Source organism: Lissotriton vulgaris, chromosome 1_1 (genome assembly GCF_964263255.1).
Source record: "Lissotriton vulgaris chromosome 1_1, aLisVul1.2, whole genome shotgun sequence".
NCBI classification, from domain to species: domain Eukaryota; kingdom Metazoa; phylum Chordata; class Amphibia; order Caudata; family Salamandridae; genus Lissotriton; species Lissotriton vulgaris.
Window position 1 is genome coordinate 1,699,736,846 of NC_141685.1, and position 23,744 is coordinate 1,699,760,589.

General features: G+C 46.8%; 1 protein-coding gene across 4 annotated transcripts in view; it reads left to right on the forward strand.

Annotated features, from left to right (window-relative positions):
• Positions 1-4,472: 4,472 nt before the first annotated feature.
• Positions 4,473-23,744, forward strand: part of PFKFB3 (6-phosphofructo-2-kinase/fructose-2,6-biphosphatase 3) — a 293,716-nt gene continuing 274,444 nt past the window's right edge. For 2 of the 4 annotated variants that reach the window (XM_086918948.1, XM_086918953.1), the window contains exon 1: positions 4,504-4,663. In XM_086918948.1, the coding sequence (XP_086775074.1) occupies positions 4,648-4,663 (16 nt within the window). In that variant the 5' untranslated portion in view covers positions 4,504-4,647. Of the gene's footprint in view, positions 4,664-23,744 lie in introns of all 4 variants that reach the window. The other 2 variants (XM_086918949.1, XM_086918952.1) reach the window with 2 other exon arrangements.

Below are 23,744 nucleotides of genomic sequence, written 5' to 3' on the forward strand. Positions count from 1 at the left end.
GACACCGCCACATCACTCTGGGACACCGCCACATCACTCTGGGACACCGCCACATCACTCAGGAACACCACCACATCACTCCGGGACACCACCACATCACTCAGAGGCACCACCACATCACTCAGGGGCATCACTCAGGGGCACCACCACATCACTCAGGGACACCACCACATCACTCAGGAACACCACCACATCACTCAGGAACACCACCACATCACTCAGGAACACCACCACATCACTCTAATACACCACCACATCACTCTAATACACCACCATATCACTCAGCCCAACCACATCATCACTCAGCACCACAACAGCATCACTCAGCACCACAACAGCACTGTCCTTGCTTGCTACCAACAAGCATTGCCATAGCCAATAGGACTCGCATTAGGAAAGTGTAAGCTATTGGCTTTGTGAATAACAATGTTATTAATTTATAGATTTTCAAAGCCAACACATATTAAAAATAATTGTCATTTACAGTACCAATAGCTCACACTTTCCTAATGCGCGACCTATTGCATTGCAAATGCTTGTTTAACCTGATGCATGTCTCATATATGTGTTGATGTAGTGTGGTATGTAGTGTTTCTGCAGGTACAATAAACGGAGAAACGAGGTACAGTGAAGCCGCTGACCCTAACCCTGATGAAATTGCCACCGAAGTGTGTAAGGCAATGAAACATGTTGGATTTAATTGAGCAGGCGCACAGCGAGGAATAAAATAGAATAGCCACTGTTGCCGAGCTTGTTTTTAAACTAGGGCACACCGAACTTCTAAGTTAGATTTCGGGATCCCTATAGCGTCACTTATAGTATACACATTACACTTTTTGGTTTATCTTATTCTGCACCATCCACTCTGTATTTCTTTCTGTTGGCAGAAGCTAATGATGAGAACCTGAGGATGCAGGCGAGTACCAGCTTGTAAACCTCCCTTGGTGTTACTCCCCTGAGGCTCTGTCAACGTTTTTCTCACCTTTTTCTCATTTCCTCCTTTTTTGATGTTCCTCTGTACATTGATGGGAGGGCGGACTAGCAGACACAACACCAGACTTTTTAATCTAAGTGGTGATCCAGGACTCGTTGATTCATTAGTAACCTCCCATAAGGATTGCCCTTTTACTTCGGTTGCTACACGTTCCGTCTTTTTTAGCATGTGAGCACTATTTTCTCAACGAGTTTCTCCTACTGCAGTCACGACATGCTTTCCTGCAACATTCAGCGCCCCATGCACGCTTTCACTTTCCGAGCAGCAGGGACCAGAGCGGCCGCTTTTTTGAATAGGTCTCACATTTACAAGAGTTCGAGCTGTTGGCATTATAAATGCCAATGCCTTTTATTTGTGTGTTAATTAGCTAAACAGATTAATAAAAGGCATAGTCATTTTCAATGCAATAGCTTAAACTATCGCAAATGCAAGACCTATTACATTGCAAATGCTTGTTTGTATAAGCAATCTGAGTTTTGTGCTTACAAGACACATTTTAGGGGTCACTTATGAAGTTTTTACTTGGCAAGGGTATTTTCCAGGGCATTTAAACTGCAGCCCAGCCAGAGAGCAGTGGTGTTTCAGTCACGTATATTTTTGTCACATATATGGCCAGTGGACACACTGCTGTCAATAAATGAAATTTAACTTTCCATGCCACAGATGCACTAAGGCACCATTTACGATGGATTTGTAGAGAATTTAAATAGGTCAAATAGGCATTTCCAATGTACTGCATATGTTTTTGAGGGAGGCACATGCAGTTTATTAATGTCTAGCTCCATCCATGCTCATGACGAGCTGAGCTCGTCATGAGGCACGGTGCTCTGGTGCTCATGACGAGCTGAGCTCGTCACGAGCCGTGGAACGCTCACACGCGGGGATAATTCCCCTGCTGTGCTGAGCGTTCCACGGAAACGGGTGTGGTCATGAGGATCTCAGCTCGTCATGAGCACATGAGCACATGTGCCTCATGACGAGCTGAGCTCGACATGAGCACGGGGGTGCTCTGCGCGCCCCCCGCCCTCCAGCACAGCGGGGGAATTATCCCCGCTGCGAAGGGGTTAACAGTGGTGAAGTACACAGAGTGCTAAAGCCAGCAAACATAGGGCAAAAAAAGGCAAACACTCTGAAAAGACGGGTTTACAACACAGAATATGCACATAATGTATGTGGAAAAACTATAAAGCACATGGAATACAGTGCGGTTTTACAGGTTACAATGATGATTGTTACTCACTATTCCTATTCCCCAGTCCCACCAGGAAAACACAGATTCAGGTAGAGAAATGTGCCTGAAGAAATCCCTTGACCAGGTAGATTTACTTCAAAGGTCTACAGCTGCAGTCTGTGAGGCCACATTAGTGCTGATTATATCACGGGTGAGCAATTATCTTAATCCCGAGTTTACTAGATTTGCCATCTGCAGTCCTCCATTTTTCAGTAGTCCCAGTGCAGTGATAGACAAGAAGTCACCTGGGTTGATCAAAAGTTATAGAAATGGATTTACATGTCATGACATAAAGTCATGTTTTGATGTGGCCACCCAGTGGTTTAATGTGGCCACCCAGTGTTTCCACTTGGACAGGTGGGTGACATTTATCTGCACCCTGTGAAGTCACTTTTTGGGGTCCTTAAAAGGCCAGCATTTCAATTATTTCGAAACCCATTTTGGGTATTCTGAAACTCATTGGCCTTTTTTTACCATCAATAGGAGGATGATACGCAAATTTACTTTAAGATTAATACCTACACTGTACTTATGACCTTCCTTGCGCTGGCCACTTAATCGCCGATGGATTCCGAGCTGCAGTTTTCCACATGTTGTAGGGTCATTTGGTGATGGCACGCCTTTCAGCATTCTCTTCTTCAGAATGAAGTCTGCCAACTCCAGCTTGACCCTGGGGCCATTTTGATATCTGGCTTGACCGTGACTTTCACTAGTGCCACTTCCATCCGCTCTGCCCTGCAGTTCGACAGCTCGTGGGAGCAAGCTAGGATCAGCACCGTCTCAAGCTTTTTGTGAAGCTCTCAGAGTACGGATGACTTACACCCTTGGATGATCAGGTCATGCATTTCCTTTGCCGCGTCAGTACGTATGATCACCAGCTCACGCAGGTAGGAGTGTGTAGAATTGATCAGAAGTCTTGCCCTCGCTCCGCTTGGCGCAATTTGAAATGTTTGGATTTAGTTGGCGGTTGAAGTGTGCAAAGAAGGCTGCAACCCTGCATCCAAGCCATGAGGATCATCTCTAGTGTTTAGCAGGTTTTCATAAAGTTTGTAAATTGAATCCCCAGCGAAGTGCAGTAAGAGAGACCGCTTCATCGTTGGGTCTGTCTCTCTCATGGTTCCAAAGTAATTAGTGAGTCTACTGAGCCAGGTCTTTCATCTTGGTACAGCAGTTGCCGGATCAGCCAGCTCACTAAATGGCGGGAGGGCCCAACGAAGAATGAGCAGTCATGCCTCTGGGGTTGTTCGCTGCGGTGCCTTGTGGGGCTGGAGGGCAACTCCTCGGTGTAACTGGTCATTTGCCCTGGTGGGCGGGCAGGACACGGCACCATCACAGTTCTACAGTGCATCCACAAAATCACTGGGCAGGGAAGATTTAGTCACTCTCCCACCCTCTGCGCAGCAGGGGCTGCTCATGGGTGATACTGGCACCGGGGCCTCCCGAGCGCTCTGCACCGCTCCTCAGTACAACACGGGTCTATATAGTGAGGGCAGCTTCCTCCATGTCCTCATCACCAGTGTAGCATCCTGCTTCCGGCCTAAACCCTGAGCGAGAGAGCAACACAGACAGACACGCACTTCACACTGCTTCTATGTGGGCTGGAACCATGAACAGTCCCCTGCCTTCTAATTTACACAACTGACTGTGCCATGGGTACAGGCCACACATGGGTACACTTTCGGGGAGGCAGGTGGCTCACTACTCCAGATGGTGCTTTGATGCACCATATTCATGCTATTTTGCACAGCTTCGATGCTCACTTCACTACTTGAACAGTGCAAAAGTGATAAAGCTGAACACCACGTGCTTCAAACTACACGTTTCATGCATCTGTCACAATTTTCTTTGGCTTCCAACACATGTCTTCTAATACCTAAAGGGGAATCTTTTGAGATAACGACCTGCAGGGTGCTAGGCCCAGGTATCTGCAGTCTTACTTTACTGCTCTTGCAAAGATCGGGAACATATAGCCTGGCCCTAGCATCATTTTCAAAAGTTCTGCAAGGCACCTTTTATTTTGTAATTTTCCCTTCTCTACGGCTTGTTGATTTCGGCGTCATCCATAAAATAACGACTACTTGAGTGATCATGACAACCAGATCGTTATCACTGCGAAAACGGAAGATAAACAATACCAGAAGAGGTATTTTCAACAGATGCGTTTCCAGCGAAGAGGCCGTACAGTAGAAACGAAGCTGAAAAGGGTTAAAGGAGGAGTAGGCAAAACCGACTTCCTTCTCGACCAGTTCCTTTCCCCTCCCCGTGACGACGAGGGAGCGATAGACGTGAGCGCGAAGTGCATGCAAGCAAGTCCGTTCTGCCCACCAGAAGAAGAAAACGCAAAAATACCGCCGAAGCTCCGTAGGTGCAGGCCTGCTGCAGAGGGGACCCCAGGAGGCGTCACGGGACGTCACGAATCACGATGCCTTTCCGGAGAGGTACGTGTGCGCGAGCTAGCTCCAGACTAGGAGGTGTGTTGCGGACTGGGCTGGATTGAAAGCCTGGGAGGTGTGGCAGGCCGAGCCCTCCAGCGACTGCTTTTGAAAACAAACGCCACCTTTTGCAAGCTTTCCGGCACGTTAAATGTTTTGTTTAGGACTCATACTGGACGTCCCTATATGGATCTCTTTCAGCCTTAAGAAAACACGTTGACGCCTTTGGTACACGAAGACGTCAGCACGCATGCCAACATTTTGAAACAAGACAGAGGGGAACTTAATTATCCCCATTGACCCTCATTAAAGCAAAGTGATTTTCAGGCGCGAGACGATTAAAATGAAACCATTTTGGCTTTAAAAAAATTGGGGTAATCCGAGAGTAACATTATTTTTTTTAAGTGTTCTAATAAATTGAGTAAATTGGATTTGTGTGTCATTATAATGTGCAAGTACTGAGACCAGGACAGAATTTTATCAGTAACTGGGGTCACCTGAATAATCATGCGATTTTAAAATGTCATTTATTGTTCACATGTTTTTTGACACATTGGATCTTGAGTAGTGTGACTGCTGCAGCTAGAGAAGTCCTTTAGTTCCACACCTTAGGAGTTTCAAATGTACCCATCTCAGCAGGAGTACCTTTATCCAGGTCTTATATATTTTTTCCATTTTACAAATGTGGGCCTGTCGACCATCACGTTGTTGGTTCAAAAGCCAGGGCTGGATAAAGGTCCATCTGATTACATGGGACCATTTACACTTCTACGCCTGCCCATCCTAATAGGTCATCTTAACCGTCTCGATTTAAGAGAAATCGAGGTAACACAGAGACCGACTCAAAGGGTTGGTCACCCCCTCATCAGGTAAAAACGTTTCTTTACCGAGCTCTCAAGTTACCTACTTTGATTTGTGTGTAGTTCATACAGTTCAGGTATTTTTTGTTGCATTTTGGGATTTGTAGTCCTTCTAAAGAGACAAGTCCCATTGGGGATTCATGGGGAGAAGGAAACAGTGGTAGGTTGTAGAGCTCGTGAAAGGTTGAGATGTTAGCCTATCTGAGGTAGGATTCCTTAAAAAGGGTGAGTTTTTGGTTTCTTCCTGAACTGTGGGTTCTGATGTCATAGAGGATGTTTGTTGTTCCAAAACCCAGGGCCGTAGGGCTGAGTGGGCTTGATTTCTCTTTCCTGCTCTGCATCAGTGATGTCATGAGTGATGTCATTGACCATGTCATGAGTGATGTAATTTGTGAGGTCATAAGCAGTGCATTGCGGGGTCATACTTTTAAAAAAAAATGTTTTAAATAATTTTATGCATAACAAACCAGAGACAATGACATATCATGCATATCTACTACAAATTATGTGGTAATCAGAAAGAAGTAGCGCCGTACCATGGCTACATACAAGGAAGATTCCTTCAATCATTTGTAGTACCCAAAAAAAACATAAATTCCCAATATAGCATCAGCCACCCTCTGAGTACAAAGTGCAGAGCTCACGATGTAGTGGAAGTCTGGCAGTGTGGGCCGGTTACTGCAATGGGCTTCATTGGTCAGGAAATGTGGACTGCAACCCCCCAGGGTCAGAGTTCATGTCCGGTTCAACCAAGTTTGCCACCCTACTCTTATATAGGGCCCAGAAGTTCTGCGGGCTATTACGAGGTGCAAGCAACTCACTATAGTTTTCCGTCTGGGTGCAGCAGAAAGTCATGTCTTTGGTCCACTGGGCTATCGTAGGCGTAGGGCCCCAAGCCAGCATATCGCCACACATCTTTTAGCTATTAATAATGCCATATCGATCAAGCATTGGACAGCCTTAGGAAGAGGTTTAGAATATCCAATCAGTGCCAGTAAGGGGTCAGGTACAAGCGCCAGCTCCGTGATTCGATTGAGTTCTGTGAAGACCAGACCCCAGAAGCGGGCAACCCCCGGGCATGTCCAAGCTAAGTGGAAAAAGTCTGCTACATGTGCACCACATCTTTCACATTGGGGTTCATCTCGTAATCCATATCGATGTAATCGTTCCAGCATATAGTACACCCTATTGAGGTATTTAAAATGGACCAACCTGTATCGGCCATTCAACGAGATCCGTTTTGTGCTCATGCAGCAATAGGACCACTTGTCATCAGTAAGGTCTGTCTGTAAATCATGTTGCCAAGCCAACCTAGACCATCCTAATAGGCATTTGTGCTTTAATAACCGCTGTCAGGGCCATCACCTCAGGAGGTTCTGTCATATTGTTGCCCAACAAGTCCTTTAGTACAAAAAGAGAGAAAGGGTTTGGACGGATGTCAGGAAGAAATGGCGCTCAGCGGGTACCTCAAAATAGGTATAGTAAAAGTAGAGTAGGTCCGGTGCAAACAGGTCAGGGGAACAAACCCAGCAGAAAACAGCCCCTGCTAAGATAGAGAGACTTATCTCTTATCTAACAAGTGTAAGAGGTGACCTGTGCACACGATTATCTTCAATGGTTCTCAAGTGAGAATCCCAATTTAATAAGCGTTCAACATACGATTTCAGAGTCCATCATCATAAGGTATGTATTTATTAATGGTTCAATGTAGATCAGTACAAACAAGAGAAAAGGCTATTTGCTCTTGTTTGAGAAGAAGAAAGGAGGCAGCACCAAATGTGAAGTAGACCAGGACCACGTTGTATCAAAAATATATTTTCTTTTATTGTTTCATTTTTAAGACAGCCAACGCGTTTCGCTCCCCAACCATGGGAGCTTCGTCAGGGCTGAAAGCAACACAGAAATGATACACCAATATTAATGACACATACTGACATTACATTTACAATAAAAGACAAACAGGGTTAAAAACACATTAAGTCGAACTTTTGTTAAACGAGATGGCAACATTAAAAAGGGCCACAATGGCAATCCTATATTTGGAGGAGCATCTTGCTTTTAAGTCTAAATGTCTCAGCACAAAGGTGGTACAAATTGGTGACTATAGATAACATTGACAGAACCTAATGTGACAGAGTATCGGGTACTTGAAATCAAACAAATGAATAGAGATGAAGCAATCATAAAGTAAGACCGAAGTAAGAAAGCACCAATGTGAGAAAAGAATGAGGAAGCGGAAAAAAGACAACAAAGGGTGGTGGCCCCTAGGAGAGCCTATACCAAAGGGTTACCCAATGTGAAAAGAATGTACATACATCTACGTACAAGTGACTAGGCCAAGGTTGACACTATACAATATGATGATCTCACCAAAGATGTTAGTAGATCTTGAATCGACGAAATGACGTAGATGAGACAGTTTGACCAATGCAATAGTATAAATGCTGAAAATAAAAGAAAAGGTTTTTGAGTGGTTGTTTTAAATGTCCAGAGGTCGGACCCTAATAAATATGTCAGGGCGTCCAAACTCCTTACCCGATATCAAAAATTCCGATATCCGGATGTTGCACGCACGTCAGGGGCCTTAATGGTAAATGACACGATTTAACCAAGGGGGTAGTATTTCCACTATATCAAAAGAAAAGGTGGGTATAAAAAAAAGAACTATGGAAAATTCAGAATGTTAGAATTGCCGTTCTAATCCAGGTTGTCAGTAAGTAATGTGTACAAAAATTACACCAAAAAAGCTGATCACAGAGACAATGTTTTTTATGTACATGGAGGGGGGGGGGGATTCTAATTCTTCACAATTCACTATTTACAAGAGATACTTACAATAATAAAGTCAATTAAGCGTCCAATGTCAGGCACGTGCGCAGACCTTAATAAGCTGCTGCCACAAATGCTGTAATAGGAAAATAAAGGAGGGGGGTTTTGTATATGAACAGGCAGGTGGATTAAGCCCCACACAGTGATATTCATTAATTTACACTATTTATTCACAAGCAATTGGTCACTGCTGGTCAAAATTGTTATTCGCTGGAGTGTTGGTCCTATTGTAGATACATATCGACCAAATGTCATTATCAGTACAGAGAAGTCCAAGACATATTAGCATAGACTGTCAAACCATGTTTAAAAACGAATTACCACATAAGCAGACCTATGAGAGAAAAAGCTATCACCATCCTTTAAGCACCTGGCGCAGGCTCGAGAAGTTAATCTTGAGGAGAGGGGTCTCACGTGATAGCCTGTATCCCAAATGGTTCCCAGTGTTCCCCCAAAACCAAGAGCGTACCAATGTACAACACGTTCCATTCCCCAAGGCAGAGAATCGCCTACATTGTGCAGATGAACCATCGGTAGACTATCTGCAAATAACCGGAGGCTTAGTTAAAAAATAGGGAGGAAACGAAGCGCTATGCACCCACCTCCCGTAACGAGGGAATTAGCAAACTTAGAACTTAACAGAAACGGCGCGCTTAAACACCGCCACCCGTAGCATGGAGGTTAACAAAAAACAGAGCCCAGTAATACTAGAGCTTCGAATCCGTATCGCGCCCGCTTACCTCCAAGTTTCCTGTCACTGCAGTGTCCCCATGACGGATTCAGTCGAGAAAGACTGGACCTGGTCGGGTGCGTTTTTAAATGCACCGCGCACCGGTCACATGTTGTTTAATTGCATGCACCTGGGTATATGCAGGCAAAGAAAAGGGCCCCGTGATTACAACCTCGGACGGCGAGCTAGACAAGGGACTAAAAGTAGTCAAAATGGAGCGGCCATGATGGACTGTCCACGAAGTTCCGTCAACCTCGAAGAGCAGTCTTTTAATACAGAAAGCTGCACTTAACCTGAAGGGAGAGGCAGATCAAATATGAAAAGTATAAATATATATAAATTACGGATGTCCTGCCAAAGCCCTTATGGAGTAAGAAAAGTTTTTTTATAATTAGAAAATCAATTAAGTAAAATAATAAATAAATAATAATTCAGCCATAATTAACTAATCGAAAGCATGAATAGTCTCAAGTTATTGTAAGTCGATTTGAGTAAGAAAAGAACCCCAATCACCTTTGGAGTACCAAGTGCAGACACATGGAATAACAAGAAGTGAACACAGCAGAGCCTACCCATTTCTAAATAGACAATACAAAAAATTATTAGTATACATCAACAACAAAACAATAAATCCAAAGTTGAGAACAACATATCACAAATCATAAAGACCAGTGTAGTTGGTCATATTGGGATACAGTCATCACCTGTGTGCCTAAGCCAGAGCATGAAAAAGCAAGGCACAGGAGTGCGTACAGAATTCAGGAATAAATCAACCCATATACCTAAGCCAGGGCATGGAAAGTGAGGCATAAGAATAAAAACAGAATTCAAGAATAGATCAACCTAAGGGCAATAAGTCAGGGTTATGTCAAGGGAATACCACTGGGGGGATGACTCGATATTACATTATAAGAAATAGTGCATTTCACTGTCCGAGTTGTGTCCCTGATTGATGGCTCGAAGGCGACATATCCATTTAGCTTCCTCTCTCCTCAGGGTAAGCTCCCTATTGCCACCTCTTTTGTTAGGCGGAATATGTTGAATTGCATGGAACCAGAATGTGTTATCATGGGCATGTTCCAAGTTGTAATGTTCCATTATCGGATGTCTACTGTCCCTATTGATGATTGCCCTACGGTGTTCTTGAATTCTCAGTTTAAGTGGTCGTATACTGCTACCTACATATATACGACCGCATGGACATCCTAGGACATAGACTGTGTAGGTGGTGTTACAATTACAAAAGTGGGTGATCCTGAATTGACGATCGTTGTTGTATGAGAAGGTAGTGGTCTTATTTTTGCCCATCTCACAAACATTGCAGGTACCACATATAAAGAAGCCTGAGGGTTTAGGGGCTAGCCAATTCTTATTGTTAGAGGGAGTAGTCACATAACTAGGACATAGTTCTTTACGTAAGGAAGTGCCTCTCCTATACGTGATGGAAGGTTTTTCACCCACATGCTTTTTTAAGCCCTCTATTTCAGTCAATAAATGCCAATTTCTCCTGAATATGTTGAAGATTTTGTCACTAAGAGATGTATATTGGGTGACAAATCTGACTCTGCTGGCTCCCTTGTCCAGTCTCGCTCTTTCATTCTTGCTGGACAAGGTGGATTCTCTGTCCACCGTCTCGATTCTGCACACTGCTCTATCCACAGTTTGTTGGTCGTATCCTCGTTTTAGAAATCTCTGTTTAGTCACATTTACATTGTCTTTAAATGTGCTTTCTTCACTACAAGTTCTACGCACTCGGACAAGTTCACCAAACGGAATATTTCTGATTACCGAACTGGCATGTGCACTGGAGGCGTGTAGTACAGAGTTACAGGAGGTTTCCTTTCGATATAACTTACTTTGGACCCGACCATTCTGTACATAGAACGTGATGTCCAGGAAGTTAATACTGCTCCTGCTGTGAGACATGGTGAACTTCACATTGTAAGGATTGTCATTGAGATACACAAAGTAATTGGCAAGTTCCTCATCAGTTCCAGACCACAGACATATCACATCATCGATGTACCTCCCCCAGAACACGATGTTGTTGGTCCAGGGGGAGGCACATCGGGCCCAGGCGTGCTCCCTCTCATACCACCCCATAAAGAGGCAGGCATACGAATCGACATTGAACCATTAATAAATACACACCTTATGATGATGGACTCTGAAATCGTATGTTGAACGCTTATTAAATTGGGATTCTCACTTGAGAACCATTTAAGATAATTGTGTGCACAGGACACCTCTTACAACAAGTCTTTTAGCGCATGTCTAAGCCTGTGAAATTGAAATTGCGCGAGGAGAGTGAGGGGGGGGGACGGGGACTCCTCGCCCACTATTTCAGTCATGTGCGTGCTATCCCATCATTGAAGAGATTCCCCACTACCTGGACTCCAAATGTCTGTAGAGCAGCTATAACGCCCCTTTCTCTGCATGGCGCCAGCAAGTGGCACCATTCCAGGCGGGCCACCGGGGAATACAATAGGTTCCCCTCCTGTAGAGACAGCAAATATTGCCAGGCATGTGCAACTGAGTTAAGGGACTGCAAAATGCCTGTGTGTCTGTCAGGCGTTGTGAATATCAGGTAAGGGAGAGGCCTAGGGTTCGCAACTATCGACTCTATCCAAACATGGGGGATGTCATCCGGTCCATGTATCCAGTGATGTGTGTGGGAACTTTGGGCGGCATGGTAATATAATTCCAAATCTGGTGCACCCAGACCCCCATAGAATATGGGAGCGTCAATGTTTGCCAGGCTACCCGCAGTTGTTTTCCCGCCCAGGCCAGATGGACTATGAGGGATTGAAGACGTTGGAAGACTGCGCGGGGTAATATCATGGGAATATTCAGAAAAAGAAACCGTGGCAGAACAATAATTTTCATAAGGGACACTCCCCCCATCAGCAACAAGGGGAGGCTAATCCAGCACGCGACGTCCTCTTCCAGTTTAGAAATCGCAACCCCATAATTTTCTTTTAGAACCACCTCGGAATCTGTGTGAAGTTTGATCCCCAGATATCGCACAGCCTTCGTAGTCCACTGCAGGGGATATTCAGGCTCAATGGGCTTCGTGGTAGGCGTTAGGGCGGAACATGACGGATTTGTGCCAGTTAACCCATAGACCGGGCAAAGAGACAAAGAGGACTATCTCCCTCAATACCGGTGATAGATTGGTATCTGGATCACGGACATAGAGCAGCGTGTCGTCCGCGTAAGTGGAGACGATCAGACGATAATTCGGGAAACGTATACCTCTGTGGCTGTGGTATTCCCGAAGGGAACACGCCAAGGGCTCAGCAACTAGGGACTAGAGGATAGGTGACACGGGGCAGCCCTGTCTCGGGCCTCTCTGTATTCTGATAGGTTCTGGGACCAGGGTGCCTATTTTGATACGCTCTGTGGGAGAGTGATACAATACTGCAATAAGTTGTAGGAACACCTCACCTACCCCATACGAGCGAGAAACTTTCGCAGGAAGGGCCACTCGACGGAGTAGAATGCCTTTTCCATGTCTAAAAATACTGTTATGGCGTGAACTTGCAATCTAGTATGTTGTAAGGCTGCAAAGTCCGTGCGGAGGTTGTATGTCAAACTCCAGCTGGGTACGAAGCTGGCCTGCTCTGGGGCTACCAAGGTCGTGACAAGAGTTAACAATCGGTTAGCGAGCAGTTTTGCAAAGATTTTGGTGTCCACGTTCAACAAGGACAGCGGACGATAAGAGGCGCATTCGTCAGGTGGTTTACCCGGCATAAGGATAGCAACTATGACCACCTCCCGCATCGTAGGAGGCATCGTCCCTGATGTGCACATGTCCTCGAACAGCGTGAGCAGGTGTGGTAACAGCAGGTCAATGAACGCCTTTTAAAAGGCAACCGGGAGACCGTCTCCTCCCAACGCACTGCCAGCCCTCATACCAGTGAGTGCCAGCAGTATTTCGTACCGCTCTAGCGGTCGCATCAGAAACTCCCGATGCCAATTTGACAGCCACGGAAGTTTGATATGCTCTAAATATTCAAGGATTTGTTTGTCTGGGCTACAACTCCTGGAGGAGTACAAATCAGAATAGTATTGCCTGAACTGCTCCGCTACTTGGGCGTCCGACAGGAAAGTATCTCCAGTAGGGGATTTGATTCCCGGGATCGCCGAGGCATCCCTGCTCCACCGCTGGAGTCGCACAAGCACCACCCCTGGCCGTTCCCCTTCGCCGTATGTGCGAGCAGTGGCATATTTCCCGAGATGTTTAATTTCCGCATCTGCCTCTTCATTGTATTCTTGCAAAGTCTGCGCCAGTTCTACTCAAAGCGCGTTATCCGAACCAGTCAATGCGGTTTCCAACCTTTTGATCTTACGTTCCAGATCATACAACCTGGTACGAATCGATTTAACCGCATGTTTAGAAATAGCGACCCCCCGAATGTACACTTTAAAAGCTTCCCATACTGTTTAGAAAGAATCAACAGACCCAACATTCACCTCGAAGAATATCTTAATAGCTGTAGCCATCTCTTCCGCAAAGGCAGCGGCCATTAGGGAGTAGGGGGGAAAACGCCACATGAAGGGGAGCACTTGCGGTTTAGGAGCGGCATATACCAACAAAAGGGTGGGAATGGTCTAAATAGGTACGTGGTAAGATCGTACAAGACTGTATGCATGTTAATAGTAGACGAGAAGCGAACCAATAGTCAATTCTGGTATGACATTATGATACGCCGAATAGTGCTTGTACCCACCTTGTCCCGCATGTCTAGTGCACCATACGTCGCACATGTCTAATCGAATCAACGTAGTATCCATTACACTAGCCGAAGCGGACACTCGCCTGTCTGGACCGTCCGACCTGTCCAAAGCAGGGTGTCTGGCAAAGTTGAAGTCTCCCCCCCCCCCACAAGAACTGTGTCGTCGGGTGACTTCAGGCTGAGCCCAACATGATCTAAAGAAAATAACTCCCCAACATAAACATGTTGGTATAAAATGTCAGGTACTTCTAGCATCAATTCGCCTCCCAGACCCCCCCGCTCCCCCCACCCACGTCAGACCAACCCCAACTTTCGCCACGGCTCAACCCCACTAACCAATAAGACCCACCCTCCCACACCCCAAAAACAGTAAGAACATTCCCCAGTGTGATTCACGCGTGGGTGGATGTTGTTCAACAAACAAACAATAGTGTTCAGCCTATATAAGGCTACACTCCGTACACCGTCAGCAGGATAGTATGCTACTGCAGCGTACCAATCCCCACAGGTACCAACAGAGATCCCCAATGGGCGGTACTGCACATAAAACATCAGTTCAAGAGTTATCAAGTTCCTGAAGGCACCCTGGCTGACCAAGTCGCGCCGTCGAAACCCCTCCCATCTTAGGAGACCAGGCGCTCGGGTCGAGGGACAGCACCACTTCACCCATTAAACATATTGCCTCCAGCACAGGCCCTGATTAAGTTAATTATGTCACAGAAAAGGCTGGGGCCTTCGAACAGACTCAGCGACCCCCTATGGGCGAGACCGAGGAATCTAAATTCACAGTCCAACGTTCCTCTTCACAGTCCCCATCTCCCTCCATCCCACCCACCCAGGTATACTTATCACAAAAGGATATTCAATTAGGTCTCAGTCTTGTTCCTCCAACGGGCCACCCATCGCTTCATCCGACAGTTGCTTCTCTGGGTTATGTCTCTTCTCCTTGGACCATCCTTTCATAGCCGACTGCAGGGCCTTTGGGTCCATAAAGATGTGGGATTGGCCTTGCCTGTTGACGCGAAGTCTCGCAGGTAGAGCATGGTATAGTCCATCCCCAGATCACAAAGCTGCTTCTTCAGTGGGGCAAACAGCCAACGAGCCTCCTGCACCCTCGCTGTGAAGTCCGTACACAAAGATATCGTGTTCACCTCATGTCGCAGTAATTTGGTGATGATTGCCTAGGAGCTGCACCTGGAGGAGGCCTCGGCCCCAGCGAGCGTTACTCCCTCTCCACCACAAATATCTCAGAGAAGGAAGACTCCTCAAGCAAAGTTTTGAGTAACCGTTCGATGTATAGTTCCATTTTACCCGTTTGGGTTTTTCCGGAAGGCCTGTGATGCGCAAGTACAGTGCCTAGAGTGCGCCTCCAAATCATTTGTTTTGTCCTGTAAGAGCTTCAGAACCCTGCACAGCTGTTTATGTTCTGAGTCTGAGGCAGTCTGCGCCTCCTCCGTTTCCGTGAGCCTGCGTTCCGACATCTAGAGTCGTTCTGCATGCTTGTCCAGCCTTTCCCCCATGCGGTCCATCCTATAAGATAGCGTGTCCATCTTGGAGCCAAGGGTCGTGATCCCCCCTGCAGATTCTTTTCCATAGTCAGTAGTAGACCGCGAATGTCATGCCTAGCGTCGGTATCCGGCTGTTCCCGCCCTCCTGTGCCGTCCTCGGTGGACAAGTCACTTGATTTAGACCGCATCTGATTGAATGACAGCTTCGGCTGCGTTTTGTCCACTCTACCCATCTTGGCCGATTGGGGCACCATCGCACTTGTAGCGCTGTGTCGTATTGTAAGTTGGCTCCAGAGCAGGGAGGCAGAGGCCAGGTTTCGCGACTGCTAAGGGCCCCCACCGCCAGGACCACTGCATGCCCGCACTCCTCGGATAGGGCTCCTTTTTCCTGCCTGGTACACAATGCCCCCGATCTGTCCCCCCATGCCCAGGCGATACTGCAGGACCAGTAGACTGCCAGCCACCACAGCAGAGGGCCCTGGAGGTGAGCACTCCGGTCAGACGCTAATATCCTGTGTCGCCTCTCTGTCCGCCAGGGCAGTTTTGTGTTGGAATTCTGACCTATTCAGGTTCTATCGTTGCTAGGAGGATCAGCACCCCAAAGGACCAGTCTGGCTCCCAGCTCAGTCACCTGTAGCACAGGAGCGCCCCCCTATGGACAGCCCAGGATCCCGCACAGGAGCCACAGTGTCCGGCAAGCATGGAGTATCCTGGCCTCACCTTCAGAGTCACCGTGGCCACTCAGTACCTCGCAGTCAACAGGGGCATCTCCGACGGCACCCGCTGGCACCACTGACGCATGGGGCAGTCCGTCTCCAATCCACGGCGCCTTCATCAGTCGACACGCAAGCCAGAGAGGCGAGCGCGCAGCAGCGTACCCGTCTGCCCCAGTCCAGGCCGCACAGGATGTTGTGTAGCAGGGCTCACCGTCGGTAGCAATCTTTGGACGTCCTCCGATTCTCTCTCATCTAGAGAGCGGTGTCCAGTAATTACCGCAGGCCCCGCTCCTCTGATCGACTCCCGCAGTGGAGCTCGTTCCGGCTCCCGCAATTATACCGCCCACCGAGCGGCTCCGCGAGGCTCACAGTGCGGTCGCCGGTGTCAGTACGCCCACAGCGGGGGCCCGCCACAGTGGTGTCGGAGAGGTGGGGGCCTCGCACAACCAACAGGCAGCGTCGTTCGCGAGCCGCCCGCTCACCGACCGCAAGAGGTCCTGTCAATCTCCGCCTCCGGCCCATATGTAGGCCCGGCAGTAGAGGCCCGGCAGGCCGCAGCACGTCAGTCACTCCAACTTCGGACCAGAGCGGGTGAGATCAGCCGGGAGCACCGCAAAGCAGTCCAGACGGGCTCCCGAGTAAGACTCTCGCAGGCGTGTGGCGCTAGATCAGCGCAGTAGCAGGATATTTGGAGGATAGTTTAACGGTTTCACAGAGCGCTCGGCTCAAGCGGCCACCTTGGTCGCGAGCAAGCTCCGCCCCCCTTGCATAAGTTATATTTAGCTCAGGTAACTATAACTGCGGAATTTCACTGGCTTTGTACGACCGGGTTCTGAGCTATCCTATATTGTCCCTATAACCTTTGTTTTTTGCAGTGATTTTTTTTAAAGTGAATTTCTAAGGTTTTGGAAACTGTTTTTCACTGATTTTATGGATTAGCCTCATTTGCCACATTATCCATCATCAAATGCATAATCTGCAGATTTAAAAAAATCAGTTTCTAGAGTGACAATACGGTTCAACGGTTATTGAAAATGCAGTGACATGTGTTGCCGCGCAGTGGAATGCTATTTGCAAAGTTTGACTAGTCACCTTTCTGTTGCTTATTGCTATATTTGGGTGTTGAATTGGTACTAATGGGTTGCGACCTATGCCCAGATGGTGCTAACAAGTGTAACAAGTGCTGCAGGTCGGCACAAGTTTAGAGACGGACACCTCCCCCATCAGGCACATGCATACTTGCTTCACCTCTGCATGATGTGCTTAAAGCGCCCTCCGTCAGACAGCTAAAGAAAGCAAGGCGCGGACATGGCGTAACGGCCTGAGCTGTCAACTTCTGAGCTGGGGAATCAGGTTTGAGTCTCAGCGTTGCTTATAATACTGTGAGTCTGGGCATATCACTTAATCTCCCCATGCCTACCAAAAAAATTAATGTGTTGTTGTGTAATATAACTTGTTCTCAAATAAAGTGCTCCAATACCTTCAAATCCATTGCGCTGTATGAAAAAAAAGGAGGAAGTGGTTTTTTCCACAATGGTTGCAGTGACACTATGGGGAGGGTGACCTGTAATATTCAAAAAAAGTATAGCTTCAAAAATCACATGCAGTCGCAAAAAGACATTGATTACAAAGTAAAAAGAAGCCCCAGCAACAAAAACAAGTCAGCGCGCTGAGGCTACACTGGTTGGAGCTTCGCAGTAGACACAGCCAGCAGCTGCAGACCACAGTCCCTATGAGAGGGGGGCCATGTTGAGGGGGGCTTGCGAGGGTCAGTTAAGGAAAGATCTTCAGACTTGCACTTGATTGTATTGGACTGTGAATGCTGGGAATACAGTGGACGCAATGTAACCAAACGACTCCAGCCTAATACGCTGTACAAAAGCGATGCGCTTGAAGGCACAATAGCTTACCCATTGGATTTTCTGCAGTTACTCTGTAGTTTATGCATAACCTTCGTGGGGCATAACACTCAGAAGTATGGCAATTACAAGATGGTGCATTTAACAGTCCATCCACTCATAATACCACTTGCAACATATAGCAAGAGCCCTCTAAAAGGTTTATTCCTAGACACATCAGCAGCCTTTTCCTGTAATTTCAAGTGGTGGCGGTCAGTGCAAATTTAGAGATGGACACCTCCCACAGCAGGCACATGCATCCTTGCTACACCTCTTCAGACAGCTGAAGAAGCAAGTAAGAGTGTAATGTCTTGGATGAGGTGTAATGGCCAGAGCTGACAATCTTGGAGTTGGGGGGCAGTGCGGACACCCTTCTTGTGCATACAGCAGTCCTGGGGAACACTACCTCCCTGGGGCTTTAAAACAAAATTGGATGGGGCCGCAAAGACCCCCTTCTTGCTCCTAGAAGGCCCCAGGCACCACCACCTCCCCAGATCCAGAAATAGAAACTAAAGAGAAAGGGGGCCATATTCAACCCCGGGAACCACCACCTCCATGGGCAGGCCCTTGTAAACGAAAGGAGGGGGCAACGCCACCCCCCACCCCACACCCCCTTCTGGCGCCACCTATGGCCCTGTGAACCTGCCAACACTTGGAAGATAGCAGTTTCCTCTCACTGGAGTTTTTTTTTTTTTTTTTTTTTTTGAAAACCTTTATTATATCGTTCAACACCAAATACAAAAGTAGCCCTGCATCGACAGGGGCCGGTCACCACATGTATGCAGAACGTATCAGGAAGTCCAATAACATAGCTCTTCAGCCGACAACCCATGGGTCCGGCAACGGTAAAGGATAGACGATGTATTGAAAACATTTCGAGATCAAGGATATGCATAAGGTTTCATTTTATATTTAACCCCCCCCCCCCCAAAACAAGATAAAGAAGAAGATACAGGATATCCGGAGCTACACACTGGAGGTATAAAAAATGCGGGTAGGCGTTAAAAGGTAGTCATGGATCAAGATAGACCAACAGTAAAAATGCAAGCGCCAGTATGTTCACTAAGGGAGAAGAACAAAGCTACCTATCTATCATCATAGCCACCCACCCCAAACCCCGCCCACGCGTATGCTTCAGGATGAAACCGAAAGTATTGCTACCGGATCCTGCGAGAAAAAAGAAAAGGGGCCATAGAACACAACAAAGGCAAAATAACAAACCCCCCCCGCACCCCCCACCCTGCACCCCTGCAATAGCTACGGCCTACCCCACTAGCAGCGTGCCTGTCGCCCAGAGGAATACCCTAAAGAGAGAGAAAGAGAAGAAAAAAGGGACCATAGATCAAAACAAAGGCAAAATAACAAACCCCCCCCGCCACCCTGCACCACTGCAATGGCTACGGCCTAACCCACTAGCAGCGTGCCTGTCGCCCAGAAACGTCCCTAAAAGAGAGACAGAAGCGGAGGAGGAGAAACAAAAAACACACTCCCGGACTCCCTTACCCTCCACCAGATGCGACCACCCGGAAACAAGTGCAAAATAAATGTAGCGAGATGTACAATCAATCCGGGTAAGTACGAAACATACCACCGACTCCCGCATTTCACAGGTCACAATCCCAGCAGCAGATTAAATTATTTTCCCGTATCCTAAAAAGTCCCACAAGTTGACCCTGGCCAGTACGAATGTTCACTGGAGCACTTATAACCCAGGCCACAGCAACAATGAGAGAGGTAAAGTGTTCATGAAAGTTCAAGTCAGTATGAGCAAGCCAAATAAAGGATAAAAGTTCACGATCTCCACAGAGCAAGCGAGGAAAAGCGTGGAAGGATGATAAAACTCTCCAATAGTCACAGGTGATCTTGTTAAGGCAGTCAAGGTTGTCCATAGTGATATTCGGCGAGATAGGGATCAAGCAAGGGACGCTGACAATGTCCACGGGCGCGCGATCTGTCTCATAGGAATCAGCAGCGCAAAAGGGATCCGGCGTCTGCACAGGGACCTCTAAGTTGGATACACGATGTTTCTTTGGTGGCACCGCTGGCTGCGATGATGGCAAAAAGCCGCTGTCCGGTCTCCGGCAAAGATCGTCCATTGTTACCGACAGTGCCTGGTAGTTGACGATGATCTGTGAGTGGAGCGCTCTAATGGCCGCCATTACGGCGTGCAGCGGTGGTGTGTCTTTCGTCCCCTCCATCTCCTCTCGTAAGCAACAGATCAGGATGCAGACCCCGGAGGCCGGCTACTCCGGGGTAGCAGGCAAATCTGGAGCAGACACCAACAACGGGCGCTCTCACCTCACGAGCTTGCACCTTCGCCGCTGATCAGGGCTCCCGTCCGCACCCCCCGACAAGCTTACTATGTCTCCGGGCGTCGGATACAGGGCCGCAGCATACGATGTGTCACGCCGTGGCGTGTGCGTTGCAGGCAGGATACGAAATCGCCGTTTAAAACAGGTAGATTATGTCCCCGTTCGGGAGACCGGACAAAGCCCAAGGTTCACAGCCGATGTTGTTCAATTCCAGCCCGGATGGGTTAGAAATCGAGGCCCCGGCTTCCACTCCAAGGTAGGCCGAAAATGAACACGGCGTATCTCCGTCATCCGGTGTGATAAAAAGTTCGGGATTGCGCCTTCAGAGTCAGTCACTCCTCATATATACGGGAGTCCGGTTGGAAAACAGGATAACTTGCAGGATATACGAGCTGCTGGCGGAGGTCGGCGGAGCCGGGAGCTTATGCGGCCATCTTGCTTGCTAGCGTAGCTCCTCCTCTCACTCTGGAGTTTTGACTGTAAGTCTGCTCCCAGCTGGCGGAAGCTGGAAAATTGCTCCTGCCCGGTGGGAGCAGACTTTTCATTTGTTTTCCAGCCATCTTTGTGTGAGTGGCTGTAAAATTGAGTGAGTGGGTGTATAAGTGGCCCTAGAGAGGAGTGAGTAAGTGTGTAAGTGGTATGGGTATGTAAGTGGTTGTGTGGGTGTGTGAGTGGGCATACAAGAGGGTATGGGGGTGTGAGTGGGGGTATGAGAGATTCTGTTGATGTCATCAGTGATGTAATTTGAGATGTCATGAGTTATGTCATCAGTTATGTCATCAGAGGTGTCACTGACCATGTCATGAGTGATGTAATATGCGAGGTCATAAGCAGTGCATGGGGATGTAACTGCTGAAATTCGCTGGTTTTGTACGAGTGAAAACGGAGCCTAACTATAACGTCCCTGTAACCTTTGTTTTTTTCAGGGAATTTTATATAAACACACACACATATATATTTTTATACACCCACACATATATATCTATATATACACACACATATCTATCTATATATTTTTTTATTATATTTGCCTTCCTGCTCTCCTCTGTCTCTCTGTGCCTTGTACCCAGAATGCCTCCTTACACCTCCACTCAATTATCCTAGTTTCTCCCATCCTCTGCAGCTCTTTCTCTTTCCGCTCTTCTTTGCTCTCTGTCCCCTCTCAAACGATATCCTTTGTCCTATGTCTTATCTTTTATTTAATCAGGCTGTCCTCGGCTCACACTTATTTATTTATGTTTCTTGCCACCACGTATTGCATGAATTGTGTCCCCATTACTTAACAGTGTCTCAGATAAAATCACAACATAAATCAAATAAATACCAAATGTATTGCCTTAAATCCATCGACGTAGCAATCTCCCAGAAGCCCACTCACATACTCTACAGAAACAATGAGTTATTATTTTCAGTTTTTTTGTATCAGACCTCCCTGTGAATGCAGAAATCACAAGTTCAGAGTTGCAGTTTCATGAGTTGTGCAGTTTCCTTTCTTGTGTTGTCTTGTGCACTAGGTTAATAATTACACCACAGCATGCTGTGTGAAGGAAGTATTCACTAGACATAAGATCAAGTCACCTTTGGGATTTGGGATTGATTTGTTGCAGTGCAAAGATCACTGGCGAGAGCTCTTCTATAGGATTGTGTCCAGTTCTGGCACGGTTTCTTCGAAGAGGAGGGACTGGATCCAGTTGAGAGAGGGGCTACAGAAGCGTCATACACTATCCATATGTTACCAGGTTCGGCAAGGGCTTTGCTCATAAGATGCCTGGTTAAGATCACATAATATCTTGTGCTTGGAACAAATAGTCCGAAATATTAAGAACTTGCCTCATGACTTTTCATGATTGAACTCTCCGTTGTGAGCCTTTTCTTTGGACTTCATACATTTAGGCAATGTTGCTGGGCCCTTGTAAATATCTTCTCATAGATTCACAAACGCATGTCTAATGAGGGACTCCACTGTCAGTTCATTAAAACACAACGAGGAATTGAAGCAGGCATGAAACATCAGTGTATGAGCAAACACATTATGAATGAGCAATGTGTGAAGGTGCTCCTGTGCCCTGCATGTGCTGGAAGACTCGGAAGAAAGTTCAAATTATTTCTAGAGGCATGGATCCCAGAGATGCTAGGCATACCATGGGAGGATATTTGTAGGGGAATCCTTAAATGTAAATGAGTATGAACAGTGAATCCTATTTCATCTAGATCCTGGGGAAGGTATCATGAATAGGTGCACAGTTGTACAATCGAGCTGTACGCCTGTTTCTGCGGGATCCGTGTGGTCTACAATCCATGCAATACCTCGGTAACTGCAAGTTAGTGAATGAGCGGCAGGCAGCAGTTCTTGGACACAGGGTATGGCGATCACTAATCAACGTCTTAGAGCTGTGCTGTCTACATCCATGGCCTAACTTGTTCATTTACTGATTCAATGAATAAGCGACAGACAGGCACATTTATTTGATAATGGGCCACAATTCCGTTCTGCACATATTTAGGACATAACCCATGGTGCACTGTCCTTCACACTTCCCACCTTAGCAACAGTTAGTTTACCTATGTCTCAAAGAATATGAAATGTCTAAGACCCCTCTTTCGAGGAAGCTAACTAGTCCGAACCCTGTTCTGGGGAGCTAGCTTTCTGACCTCCCGCTAAACCCTCTGAAGGTGACATTCAGAGTAATCAAAATTGTGTATCCAGAAACACTGGCACCAATAGCTAATCGCATTAATAAGTTAATATTAATCTATACTGATATTTTGGCGTTGATGCTTTCCGTTTCTAGCCAGTTTTTACCTCATCTTTAACACGGAAACATGGTTGATATTGAACACCGGTATCTTCTTTCCATTCTTGTATATTTGCAAAATTGACATAAAGCTCCGAACTGTTGTCAGCTTGTCAAAGGATAATACAAAAAAAAATATATATATATCACCTAGGAACTCTCTGGAAAGTCAACAGAGTGGGTCTAGGTGAATGGTACAAGTTACACATTTGTTATTTATGTATCACTTTATGTACTGATTGTATTTTACTTTAGCAAATCTTGATCTATTTTGTGATGAAAGCAAAGTACTTTGTATTTTTTGAGCTGTGATAGAGCTGGAGTATGGCTCAGGCTGTGAAAAAAAGGAAGGCCCAGGCAGTGACCTTGGGTTTGTCAGCTGGTCCTATATCAGCAGGAGCACCTTGATCCTGTCAAGGCTTGTTAGCGAACAGCACTTTGAATGTAGACCTCAATTGTTAGACGGACCGGGAGGGTCGGCCGAGGATAAGGGGAGAGGTCTCCGGGGAGAGCCGTCTCCAGCGATCGTACAGACAAGTAACTTCCCCCCCACAGACGTACACCACACAAGGATAAGGTTCAACGTTCTTTATAAGCAAAACTTCAAGTACAGTGAAATGGTACAAGGAGGTCTGGACTCAGGGGTCCCCTCTATTCTAGTCTCTTGGTTGGGGAAAGGGTAGCGGGACAGTCTTGTTAC